This window comes from Manihot esculenta, chromosome 17, assembly GCF_001659605.2.
Source record: "Manihot esculenta cultivar AM560-2 chromosome 17, M.esculenta_v8, whole genome shotgun sequence".
NCBI lineage: Eukaryota > Viridiplantae > Streptophyta > Magnoliopsida > Malpighiales > Euphorbiaceae > Manihot > Manihot esculenta.
The window spans coordinates 31859360-31873660 of NC_035177.2; the positions used below are offsets into that span (position 1 = coordinate 31859360).

Consider the following 14301-nt stretch of genomic DNA (forward strand, 5'->3'; position numbering starts at 1 on the left):
AAACTACCGACCTCCTAAAGCCTTCAGCTCCATCTCCTGGTAAACAGAAGGGACCCAGGGAAGGAAAATATTTTGAGATGTACCAATTGTTCTGTCCAAACTAAACTTCACTTGGTCACAAACAATCAGTTCTTGCACAACCTCAATAACCTACGAAGAAATAAGGGCCAGATAAAAAGGTTAACTTCCCTGTAAAGGATGGAGGATCATGTTGCCACAATGGAAAAAAGGACAAAAGAAAATACTTTAGCCTCACCTCCTTTGTCTCTTGATGCCCACTAAAATAACTTAAAGAAGCTGCCAATTCTCCCTGCCCCTGTGAGGTTGCTTTCAAGATTCTAGAATCATGTGAGCCATATTTGGCCTCAATATCCTCTGGCAGCAAGAAAGTTGTCCAGCTATCAGACTGCTTGTCATGCAACTTGAGATCATCACTCTGCAATGCAGTGAACAAAGCTCTGAGCAGAAGAAAATCCAAAAAATAATGAGAAATGTAGAAAATTAATATTTGTTATGTATATTACAATAGAGATTACAACATATTTATACATGAAAACCTTATCTAAAAAGAAAAGGGAATCAAACCTATGGTCATGCAATCCCTAAGATCGAGGGACTAATAAATCTATCAATATTTACTTCCTATATCAACATATTTACTTCCTATAACAAGGAACAACATTAAAATATTTTGTCACACAAATTTCATACTTGAGGAAAGTAAGAACAAAGAAGTCCCAAGAAATAGATAGCAAAAGAAAGTAAAGCATCTAGAAATGACAAGCAAAACATCTTGCCTTAATTGAAAGTTTGATAACACTAGGAAAACAGGAAGTGCAAGACTGTGTGCAAAATATTATAAAGACCACAAACTGGTAAGCTTAAGATAGCATGGAGAGCAAAAAATAATTAATATCAGAATCGCTTCCACCCTAATTCACAGAAAACTCATGACAGAACTTAAAGTCTTCTTGTAATTAAAAAATTTATGAGGCAAAACATATAGTTGGAGACATTTTTCGATCATAATAAAAGCACACATTTTAGCAGATGGAAACAAATTTAAATTGTTATTGAACTACAAGAAATTTATGGAACAATAACTACCAAGAACCCAAAAAGCAACTATATAATCAACAACATGGGCAACCTTAATTTTTTTTATGGTCTATATTGGAGAAGAAAACGATAATATTGTTTTCATTAATTATAGTTAGTATGGCATAAAGAGAGAGAATATTGTTCAACTTATTCCTTGATGCAGCATGACTATGTCACTGGCTAGGATATAGCTTTGATGGGTTCAACCATCTTCTTCTTTTTTGTTTATGCGTATGTTATTTGTAACCTAAGATCTATATGCTAAAGCCCAACGATCTAGTGAAGAACTACAGGCATACTTACCTGTTAAAACCAACTTCTACACATCCAAAATTTAGAAATATGATCAAGGAACTTGAGGGGAAAAGAAGTTTATTGATTTTTTTTAACTTAATCAACAGACAAGTGCAGAAAACTTTCATTATTACTTGACTAAAGTAGCTCCTCCAGACTTTTTTATTGTCAGCAGGAGGAAGAGCAAAGGGGAAAAAAGGGAGGGATTTTAGAGGTAATCCTTATGTCTGATGCAGTCATTCAACCAAAATAGGAAATTTCAAATAGAAATGCATGCAAAAAGAAATCACAACTACTAACTTTAACTGACACAAAACCAGACTTAGGTAGCAGTGCTGCAGTAGAAGAAAGCATAAGTTACCTCAGTAATGTAGATCTCATGCACATCAGGTCCCCTCGAGAAAACCTTCATTTGAACAAGATACTGGCGACCAGAGATAACATACCAAGGTTCCACAGATGAAACGGAAGTTATTCCTTCCACATGATCACCAGAAATGGATAATGGCATTATGTACAATCGTAAACTATCTGGGAGAACAACATTAAGTGAAGACATTTGTATGTGGCCAGCAACTCTGGTATCTTCAACAAAAACAGTTGTCACCCCTAAGTTCAGCGCATGAGCAAATCCTATCATAGAGTCCACCTCAGCGACAGAAGAGTTCAAAACAGACCATCTATGATGTGGAGATGGCAGAGTTACAACTGCAAATGCCAACAGAAAAGGTAGTAAGAAATTTGATGATCATGGCAATGGCAAAATGTGATGCAATATGTTCATGCAAGTATGCAAATGGAACAAGAGAATTTAGAATTTCAATGAGAGAAAGAAACATATGAAAGGCCATTATGTTGTTTTTGTGTAGAGGATGGCTTAGAGAATTAGATGTACATATTTATTGTCCAAATGCAAGAAAAACCCTAAAAGAAGAAGCTTAGTTGAAATTGTCCCTGTCAACTAAATGATTTTCTAATTGTCTTCCTTTGAAGATTAATTCCTAAGGATACTCATTGCATGCAAATTTTATAATAATAAATCCAAAAGAATACTAAACTATTCCCACTCAAAGGGAAGAAAAGAGAGAAGGAGAGTGAGAGATGAATTATTTAAACTATAATTTAAATCAGTAAAATCAAAACGCAAAACCTTGTCTAGGATAATGCTGAAGTTGCAAGAAAAAACAACAATGACAGTGTTATAAAACATAGGACTAAAGTTTTAACATTTGAAAGAGAAAAAAAGATACATATACAAAGGTAAAGTATCAGATTCAAACTATCAAACTAATTCAACATGCAGCATCCTCACTATTTCACAACTTAAGCATTGCCAAAATCCCCTACACGATGTAGAGAAAGATTACTGACTGAAGTAATTTCATCCAATGAGCATATCAAGTTATCAACTAGTCTCATGTCTACTCCCTTGCTATATTCAGTTTTAATAGATATCATATGAACAAGAGAATTGAAAAGTTATAATACAAATCATGAAGTCGAAGTTCATATTACATAGACATAATGATGTGATCAAATTCATCAAGCGCGATGGTGAAAAAGTTGACCATAAAATCAACCGACTTAAAGTCTCAGTCAAAAGAAACAAGGGAAAAAACCTTGTAGTATATTTCCACGGATAACCTTAAGGCTATAGTGAAAAGAAGCACCAATGAGAACAAAAACAGGTGAGAGAGGCTCAAGTGACATTGCTTCTGCTACAGTTAGAACAATTTTATCAGTCAGGCGCTTAAATTGTGGCTCGAGCAAATGCACAGAAACATTCTCATGTCCAATACCAACGCCTTTAACCACATATAAATCTGAGAACACACCCTGCACCAGATATAGTTGAAAACTGTGAGATACCAAATATGTGAACTCTCTGAAATTGCTCATGTTATATCAACTTCTTGCAGACGTACACTATCTTCAAGTTTTATTTGGATATTTAAATCTCCACACAATCCACCACAGTCACTCAGGGGAGACTCCTTCAGAGGAACATGAACAAGGTGGTGAGGCAATCCAACAGTTTTAGGTATTAGCAGCCACATGAATTGCAGGCCCACTAATGATGAGAACACATTATCTGCAAAAATATATAGATTAATTAAGTAATTAATTAATTAATTAAAAGAAGTTAATATAAGCAAAGCCAAAGATCAATAAACAACCCGAGAAAATATGAGAGGTAAACTATCAACCTGAAAAGGTGGTATTGAAAATCACAGAGCTAATTGTCATTTGACACAACAACAACTAAGCCTTAATCCCAAACTAGTTGGGATTCATCTATATGGATCCTTCAAAGTTAAGAGTAAGCTTTTTACACAAATTATACAGACATCCAAAATTTCAGGAAACAAAAGAATTCATCAATCATTTGCAATAGCTCAAGGACCAATAAGGTTCAAGCTTTTTCTAGAATTTAATACATTTCTACATACCATCAACTTAACATATGTGAACTGAAACTAAAGTCCATAGCTTCAAAGAGCTTCATATTTAACAAAGAAATTTAATGATGCTTTCTGTTATTCTGAATAGAGGGGAGACCTAACAGTAGCTATTGGATAATCTTTTTTAAGAAATAATAACAGCAGTGAGGAGATACAAAGCATGGAATGTTAACCAATTTCACAGGTATCATAATTACTAAATATAACATGGAAGCATAAATAATCCACAGAACAGGTTGTCAAATGTATTACAAAATCAAACACACGAACAGATGAAAATTTAACATTGAACCATATGTAACCATTAATTCAACATTCCAAATGTAAGGATTAGCATATGAGGCACCTTCAATATCAAAGGCACGAACTCGGAGGGTAGCAAGCCCATCCAAATCCAGTTTAATAGAATTATGGAATATCTGAATTCTGGAAATGTTGTCAATAAAAACTTTGCAGCGAATTACAATTCCTGAGTGTACATCAGCAGCATATACTGCAGTCTCCTTGCGACCGCTAAAAGGGGCAATTGATCTCAACCGAGCACTTGTAGAGCAGTGGCTGGTTAAATTATATTCAGGAAGAACAGACAAAATATCATGGTGATCCCATGACCTGCAATAAATTTTTGAAAACAGAAAAGACAGAAAAAGAATAAGAAGTAACAGGATCAGAATAAACAATGAGGAACTAGATGAAATGAATATCATGCCTGATTTGTCATTTTAAGCTTACTTCCCTCCAATTTCATTACAACAACCTTAACTGGGATCAGGAGGGCAGTAAAAACTCAACGCAGGTATACTCTTTACCAGAGTAGACATTGTTTTGAAAAGGCATCAAGCATATTTCCATGAATCTCTTAATATACTGGTACAGAGTAGGGAATCAAAGTTAAATAAATAAACAGTATTCTTACCAACTTCAAGATTTTGTCAAGAAACAATATGCACATAATTATTATATCAATCACCACAGGGATCTAAATCCAACTAATATCTCAGGTAAAAACCAAAGGTAGCAATTTCTTTATTTGGAACATCGTAATGGTTGGTATATTCCTCTCTGGCAGAGATTTCATAGTCCTATTTCAAAGAGCAAGCACATTAATAGTTTTCGAAATGGCTAAATATATATCACTCATTTATCAACAATTTATATAAGATTCATAGAATGAAAGCACAAAGAGAACCAGCTACTCTATTCAGTCTCTCATATTGTACTCATTCTCCACCCTTTCTCTATTAGTAGTTCTCTGTTTCTTCATAGACCACAAGGCTAGTCAAAGAAACAGCCGACAATTAAACTATACTCCCAAGGAAAGATAGTTATGCAAGATCAGAGGCCACACCAAAGTTCAGACCAACTTAGGCTACATTTGGTAGGACGCAATGGAACATAATATAATCAGACATTGTCTTAAATTTCATTACAATATTTGCGTATGTTACAATTTATTACACAGTACCAAGCATAACCTTTGAGTTCTGGAAACAATCTAACAGCTTACATATCTAGGCACAATTTTGATAATTATTTTAAGGGAAGTCATCAAATAACTAGCTAATTTGCTTTTAGATATTTTTGAAGCAAAAAATTAACATTTGATTAGAGAAGAAAAGCCAAACTCATATTTTATGAAAAGCTGAAAATAACTTAATATTGTAATTTTTTTCTCTTTTTTTCAAGTCAAGCAAAATTCCTGTTTTTCATCAAAGTATTAGTATACTTGCTTAAAATTGCTTTTACTTCATCGCAACATCAAAATGTGAAAAAAATAAATAAATAAACTGGAGCTTATGAAAATTTAAAAATAACAATATTGTAATTTCTTTCTCTTTTTTTTTTTTTCAAGTCAAGCAGAAATCATTTTGTATCAAAGTATACTTTCTCAAAATTGCTTTTGTTTCCTTGCAAAATCAAAATGTGTGATTAAAAAAATTTAAAATGGAGCTTAAAAACTGGATAACTTTTAACAATGATCATGAAGGTTCTGAGAAACATATCTGAAGTTCAAGTGTAACTTGAACATATTTGAAGTGTTAAATCATAATTTGAAGCAGAAAGATACCATTTGAAGCAGCCATCGCTTCCTTGAAGCCGATACTCCACAGGATGCGTCATCTTAGGAGGAAGCAGTATGTTCACATCAGCAATATGAGGTCGAGAAGCTGAATGCGAGGCCGTTTCCTCCGCCATGAAAAGAAGGAAAACGACCAAAAATGCACTTAGCTGCAGCATATCTTCAGCCGAACGTTGATCCAGCTGTGGCTCTGACTTGATAGCTAAATACTAAAGTAGTTCCACTGATATTAGCATATTAATTACTAGTAAATTTTGAGCAAAGAAAATGGAGGGAAACGATTTGATCAACGTTGAAGCGAAAATGGAAAACCCTAGAATCAGGGTTTTAGCGTTTTTCTAAAGGCGCGATCATGGAAGGGCGAAGTGAACTTTTTACTACGTGGCAGATGTTTACTGGTTCTGATGCAAGAACCGACCCAATAAACGTGTGCGCAGAGTAGCGAAGCATTACGAAAAATATATATAAATGAATAAATAAAAGTAGGAAACTATTTCACTGCCTCGAAGAGTCTCATCCAAATTGGGGTTTATTATTAAAATAACGTGAATTAAAAAAAAAATAAAAACTTTAATGTAGTTCTAAAATAATTTAAAAAATTAGTGTTATTATAAGAAAATGTCATTTAGAAAAATATTTTTTTATGTAAATATTTTTAAAAATATTACGAAATGTTATTTATAAAAAGTTAATTTAATTATTAATTTTAAATACATTCATGTTTAATATGAATTAAAAAATTAAGTTTATTAATTTTAATAACAATTTAATATTATAAGTTGAGGATACATTTAAAACAATACAAAGTTTGGGAAAATTATAATTTGGTTTTATAATATAGAGAATTCCATTTATTAGTTTTACGGTTTTTAAATATATATTAAAATATTTTTAAAATTTTAAAAAATTTATTAATTAATCTTTTTTATTAATATTAATAATTATAAAATTAAATAATAATTTTTAAAAATTTTATTATTTCAACCATGTTAATTATATATTTTAATTAATATTAAAATCTATGAATGAACTTTTATGCAACGCAAGAAATAATTCCTTTCAACTAAAAGCTCGTTCAAATTGTGGTTAGAGAAAGCTAACTCAGCTTTATAACGTGTAATTCAGGGGCTTTGGGGGCTTTTAACGTGTACATCGTTGAAGTAATCAAAGTTGGAAAAAAAATTGAGTTTATGAGATTTGTCATAATTAAGGAATCTATTCTTTCTTTCTTTTTATTGAATTTAATGCATCGGTGTTTGACTTTTTTTTTTAAGATAAAGATTCATCGATATAAAAAAAATACACAACAAGTAAAATGAGCATTAAAAATAAGGAAAGGCAGATCAAGCACAGACAAACAAAAATTGAAAATAAATATGCCCATTGATTATCAAGACCCTAAAACAAAAATCTCCTAAAACACCAAAGCCTAATAAGCATAAGTACAATTAAGGCTTAAAATAAACCCAACTCCACATAGATTATCACAGAGAACGGACACCACAATCAATTATCATTATTCCATTGCCTAAAAGATCCTACTCAAATAAAGAATAGAAGAAAATAGCAAAATCTAGAAACTCTAACAAGAGCACTCCAGAAGAGAAAACGAGCTTTGGGAAGGTTACGAAAAATGCACCGGCCATGAAAGAGCTAAATTTGAGTTAAATGAACATCGGAGGGCAAGAAGAGCTCTTTAAACACTTTTAACTCTTAAGAGAATGAGAATCAAGAATAGGCGAAACTGAAAATATCTCCCAGAGATACTAACCTTTAAAATAGACCTAATGCTTCTCATCGACTGCAAAACAGCCGAAGAAAACTAAAAGTCCCTACCTACACACAAAACATATAACCAAATGCAAATCTAACAAAAAGGATAAATAAGTAGTTTAATATAGATAGATTGGCATTTAGAGAACTTAAGGAAGCCCAAATAAATTAGATTTGTCTCATCCCCTACAACTGGTTGAAGGTGAGCAGTCTAAGCAAAACTCCGATGTCACATACAATTAAAGGTTGTTCTCTATCCTCATGGGAAACAAACACAAAGTTCCACTATAAAACTCTCCACAAATCAAGCACTAGATCCATAAATATAAAAAACTCAAAAATCTATCTACAACTCTTATTGAAGGAGAGGAGAAAAATCCACGTCAAAAATGGGAAGGAGACTCTCCTCTATCCAAAAGGGATAGTGATGATCTGAGATCCAATAGAATAGGGTTTTACAAGGGTTTTGGTATTGAAGAATAAAGCTTGGTCCATCTCTCTAGAGGGGTATCCCTTTTATCCTTTCTGTCTGCTTGCTGATGACGTACTACGGCTCTCCTATGATAGGGCCACGCGTCTCTGCCATACAGATATGGGCGTACGAGGATATCAGGCGCCTGCTCCATGCGTAACGGCCTCTGATTCTCCCCCGTGTGTACGCTCGAGCGGATCTGCCAGGCTGTATGACGAGTCTCGTTCTGGATCCTGGGCTGGGCCGATGAGCTGGGCTGGACGCGGAACCCAGGAGGAGAAAGAATCTGTGGGGAGGTTATACGGGCTGGGCCGATCTCGATTAGGAAGAGTCTGGTGGAGTCCGGCCTCAGGGATCTGAAGATCCGAACCTGTTTTACTTGAGAGAGCCTGCGGGCCTTCCTTTCATGGGCCATGGCCTTAATCTAGGCCCAGGATTGGGAGTAGGGAAATCCAGCGGTCATCAATTACCCCTTCACCTTCTTGGCAGTTATTGCTCTGACTGCCGAGGGGGTGAATATCGAGAACCATTATGACCGCGTCTGTTCGCGTACAGATGCCTTTATAACTCCCTTTCATCTTTTTGTCATTCCTCATTTCTTGAATCCTATCTGCCTCTTTCCCTTTCTGGCCTTTCCTTACCTCTCAGATACTCTGCTCTTCTTTACTTCCTTGTCATTATCGCCTGGACATGCTTCTTTTTCTTTTTCCATGAATATCTTTTAAAGATCCTGACATCGTGGGCTTAGAGTCTAGAGTTACTTTGCGCTAAGACTTCAGATTTCGAGTATATATCAGTGTTGACTCTTCTTCACTTCTAGGCCCTTTGTCGGAGAAAAGGAGTCTTTCCTTCCAGCGAGATTCTCCTGTTTTTTCCGCAAAGGATGTATTTGACGCTTTCTTCAAACGGATTAAGGTGAGCCGGGGGCTTCATTGCTTTGCTGCCCCAGGGGTTTGCTTTAACCTTGAGGGAGTCTGAATGTTGCTTCTGAGGTCCTTCTAGCAGGGCGGTTGATGGGTGGAGTCATTTGGCAGGTCGTTGAAACTATTTTACCCAGATCGTCTGGCTGGCCTCCTCATTGGGTTGTTGTTCGGGCTCCAAAGAGGCTATGGGCTGCTGGGAGGTCTGTTTTGACTTTATCTTCCATCGAGAAGGAAATTTCCCCGATGTCCATGTTGTCTGCTTTTGATATAAATGGAAGTGGCGAAAATGATCAATTTATTACCCCTTTTAGTGTGAAGTACCTATATTATGAAAGGCTGAGATCTGCTGCACTCAGTCAAGCTTCCAACGATGCCTTCGAATATATGCTCTGTGATCTTCTTGAAGCCGTAACTCGAAGACTTATGTTTTTCATGCGTGACATACGAACAGCATATAATATCTGAGCTTGTTCGTATGTACCGTGCATCACACTTGGGCAACCGAATGTTTGTCCATAGGGGAACAGTGAGAAATGCTTATGGGAATCAACTTGTTCAGTTCTCCTATAATAACAAAGCAGGGTTCGGCCGACCTACTGAGCTCGTTTCCCGTATTCAAGAGTTCCTTTGTATCGAAAACTAGGATAATGATAGGTGATAATGACGTAAACGTAGACGATGTATCTGGTCATGTAAATCCTCTAAGGATAGCTTTTTGTTCTGTCATGTGGGTATTTGTAACGCGCTGTAATGAAACTTTCATTTTTTCGTTCATATCAGAACTGTTCTTTATTGTGCATGAGATGTTGAGACTCTTTTCTTCGTGGTTTTCTCTGAGAAGTCTACGATATTATTTTTTCCCTCTTACTTTTTAATTGATCCGACCTGGAATCCATTTAGCCAGTGAGTTTTTAGTTTACTCTTTCCGAGCTGTACCGACCGACCTGCGAGCTTGCTTTCGGTTTACTTTGTCCAAGCGAGACTAATCCGACCTCCGAGCTCTGCTTTTAACCAAAGGGTTGAGCTTCTGATCCATAACTTTCACTTTTCTGTTGTCGAGCTGGACTATCCGACCTGTGAGCTCTGTCTGTGTTCAATGATCCGAGCTCTAAGTTTCCTTAGCTTTCGATTTTACCTTTTCCGAGCTGAACTGACCGACCTATGAGCTTTGCTTTTAATCAATGGGTTGAGCTTCTGACCCATAACTTTGTAAGATTCCGAGGTGTCTTCATCGCTTCGTTCTGGGCTCCTGGCCTTTGCTTAATGATGATCCTTCTTAGGTGATAGGCTGGTCTGACCTTTATCATGCTTCTCCCAGTTTGTCTCCTTGGGTCTTTCTATGACTTACTCTTTTTCCTTAGTTTTTACTGCCTGAGTGGTGATGATGTGCATTTTGCGTGTCAGGTCGTCCTGATTGAGAGATTCAATTGAAGCTCGCTCTCAAGGTTTTGACAATTTGGGTTTATTTTATGCAGATAGCGTGTGGGCCTTCGGCTGATGGGCTATTGTCGTGGGCCTGGCCCTTTGTAGGGGTGGAGAAGCCCAGCGGTCATCTCCTTGCCCCTTTACCTTCTCGCCGGTTATTATCTAACCGTTGAGAGGGTAAACTTCGAGAGCAATTAATGATCGCGCCGCTCCAAGACAAAACTGCTCAGAACAACGTTTCATCTCATTATTGCCTTTCACTTCACATTCTCCCTGTCTCCGGAAGAAACTCGCTCTCTTCTGCTCTCTGTTTTCCTGCAACTTCTGTTTCTTCCATCTTATTGTGCTTTCAGGTACGCTTCTTTGCTCTTCCATGGAGGGTCCAAGGCTCCCGGATGTCGCTAATCTTAGGTCACATATCACTTCTTCTATCATAAATAAACATATTTCTCGAAGGTATCTAGATACTCCGCTTTATCTTATTCGAGCGCCTTTCCAAAATGAGAGGATAGTTCTTCCAAACCCTCCCCCCCTGGTTTGATGGATCCCCAGAGAGGGCGTTGCATAATCTTTTTTCTCAAACGGAGGGATTTCGGTCTACCTTTTCCTTTTACTCCTTTTTTTGTCGAGGTTTTCCGATACTTCGGAGTAACCCCCCGGATGTTATCCCCAAATTCTATTCTGTTCATGAGTTGTTTTGAATCCATCTGCCGAAGCTGGAGTTTCACACCCACGGCCTGTCTGTTCGTTACTTTCTTCCGTCTCGTTAGGGCGGTGCAGAATTTCTATTATTTTTCCCCCCGTAGTGGGTTGTCTCTTTTCACGGGCTACAAGGATTCCATAAAGGGATGGGTTGAGAATTTCCTTGTGGCGGAGCTGAAATTAGAATCCGCCTTATCATGGGGAGTGGATCTAAGTTGGGAGGATGTTCCTCCGGGTTGCAATGACCTGCCCCGGTTGAGCCTTATTGAGCAGGTGGGACTGCTTCGACTGACTTCTGTTGAAAAGAAGTATGACGTCGAGAAGTGTATGTTCGTGTCTAATCTTAGGGATATCCGGGACACGGGTATAGTGCCTCGTCCAATGACTCTGTTTCTTTATTGTAAATGATATTATAAAATGCGCTAATCCTTTATAGTTTCGTGTTTTTGCAGCTTCTGTCGTTGAAATGGAAGAGATCAGGCATCCGAAGAATTTAGTCCTGTCTCGGGATAATATGCATGCAATTTTTTATGCCCTTCGGGCTGGGCGTTCTGTGCCTGAGGTCACTGCAGAGGTGGCTCGAGTTGCTTCTGCCAAGAAAGTTAGCCGACCTCCTACTAAGGCTTCCTCTCGAGATCCTAAACTGAGCTCTCGAGGCTCTAAGTCATCTCGGCCCTCTAGTCGCGGCAAGTCGGCCTTGACTATTAAGCCTACTGAAGAATCTAAGTCTGCTCAAGGTTCTTCAGAGGGCGTGAGGGAAGTTTCTCTAGCCATTGTTGTAACAGCCCGGAAATCCGGACCGCTACCGGGGCTAGGATCCAGATCGGCATAAGGCCGCCGGGACCCGTAGCAAGCCTGACATATAACCTGTAAACCTGAAAATCCCATACATGATCAAACAAACTCAAAAGAGTCTGTAAACATTCTCATACATCATCCAAGCTCAACCTGTACATTACATAATCATAAACATAAACCACCACTGGAGCCCTCATCAAATGCTCCAATGGGGTATCTCATCATACATCGAGCTTGGACTATCATAAACATCATAAACATATCTCTGGATCATGTATCAAAAGGGATAACTTTACTCATAGGGTCAAGCACAACTATAACCTCAATATATCTCAATACATAACATGCTATAATCTTTTACATTACATCATAGTACAATTGTCATGTCCACAACCTAACTATTACATAAACATCCTTCAAAACTCTGGCTAACCTCCTGGTCTACCCTGTACCTGCACATCTGGGGTTAGGGGAGAGGGGTGAGCTACAAAGCCCAGTGAGCAGAATAGTAAGGAAGCATTACCTCTACGATTCTACCCCCATTCATCACGATGATCCTATCAGCAGCCTTTATGGTAGAAAGCCTGAAAAATTCTGTCGCAGTGAGGAAATAATCTCAACACTTGAACAACAGAGTGATAATGGGTGAGAGGAAACCTATTAGCTATCACAATGACAGTTCTCGTTTCCTTGTCCTCATTTTTGAACGCTTGAAGCAGCCCCTGAATATGTAATGAAACAGCAGCATGTACATAAGTGATGCTGCACTGTCACTGAGTTTCTGTCTGAAATTATGCTACTTCTCTCTTGCGATATGGAAGTTTCTGACTTTACTTATATCTAACTTCGTACATTGTTAATTTTCTCAGTTTATGTGAAACTTGCCTTGAAATACTGTTCACTTTCTGGATCCAGAGCACTGGTAGCTTCATCAAAAATCAGAATCACAGGGTTCCTAAGAATGGCTCTAGCAATAGCAATCCGCTGCTTCTGTCCACCACTAAGCAAATCATCATCGACGAGGGTTCCATAACCATCAGGAAGTGATAAAATGAATTCATGAGCATAGGCTAGCTTTGCAGCATATTCTATGTCTTCCTGCTTAATGTGTCGATGGCATCCGTATCTAATGTTTGACTTCACATCACTGTGGAAGAGCTTTGGCTTCTGCCTAAAATGAAAGTTTTTAATACAATCTCGTAGCTACTTTGAAGCATATCTCACAAACTTAGTAGTCTAACCTGTCCAACATATCCTATGTTTTCTACCTCATATCCAAATCTTTCAGAGGAAACCCATCAACATAAATCTGAAATTCAAAGCAGTATCCATGTAAAAATAAACTACTAAAAAAGCATAGTAGCTATGCTTAAGGATAAGAATTAGAATCTAAACACACGAGACTTCATTACGATAAAATGCCAAATTTTTTAGAATGGGTACCTGTTCAAATACAAGAGAAAATTAGAGAAGAATGATTGTGTCCTCAGCCTAAGAAGCACAGAAGACCAAATAGTATCACAGGAAGCCATAAACTTATGTTGTCTTGCCCATGAGGAAAAAGAAGAGGTCCAAAATCACAACCATCTCTCTAATGTAGTTCTAAACTGAGTAGAAAAGAGTTAACCAAGGGACAAAATTGCAAGTTCAAGACAATTGAAGCAAGGATATAACGACAAAAAGGCTACAAATTTGTAATACCAGGACAATACAAGTTACTTTAGAAATTATTTTATGCAATATTTGTACGGTACACCATATTGGTTTGTGCCAATCGACTGCAGCATAACTGTTTTTTGTGATGGTAGAAGTTTCTAAAATTCAATTATGTGGTGAAGATTTATAAAATACTGGATTGCTATTCATTTCTATTTCTTTGATAGCCCTTGCATTCTTTTTAAGCCAACAACTAGGTACTTTCACTGCAAAAAGGTCATTAAATTCTAAACAAAGAAAATTGAAGTGTACGCCAAGAATTTATATAAAAACCTAAAACCCATTAGTCTTATATATTTTAATTAATAATTTATATAAAAAATATTTTTTATTAATAATTTTAATTTAAAAAATTTAATATTTTTAAAAAATATTTAAATTTTAATTTTTAAATAAAAATATATAAAAAAATTTATAAATATTATTATAAAATATATATTTTTATATTAAATTAATTATTTATATAAATAACATATATCTATGTATATAAATCTTGAATCCCATTCGAACTCACATATATTATTTATCCGAACACATCACAATTTTCATTATAAT

The 14301-nt window shown here is 36.6% G+C and overlaps 1 protein-coding gene across 2 annotated transcripts in view; it reads right to left on the bottom strand.

The window, feature by feature from the left end:
• Positions 1-6363, bottom strand: part of LOC110605204 (nuclear pore complex protein GP210) — a 44207-nt gene extending 37844 nt beyond the window's left edge. For both annotated transcript variants that reach the window (XM_021743599.2, XM_043952522.1), the window contains exons 1-7: positions 5926-6363; positions 4204-4469; positions 3321-3487; positions 3015-3231; positions 1757-2103; positions 257-436; positions 12-150 (exon numbers count right to left, since the gene is read on the bottom strand). In XM_021743599.2, the coding sequence (XP_021599291.1) occupies positions 12-150; positions 257-436; positions 1757-2103; positions 3015-3231; positions 3321-3487; positions 4204-4469; positions 5926-6095 (1486 nt within the window). In that variant the 5' untranslated portion in view covers positions 6096-6363. The remainder of the gene's footprint in view (positions 1-11; positions 151-256; positions 437-1756; positions 2104-3014; positions 3232-3320; positions 3488-4203; positions 4470-5925) is intronic.
• Between the last annotated feature and the right edge of the window lie 7938 nt (positions 6364-14301).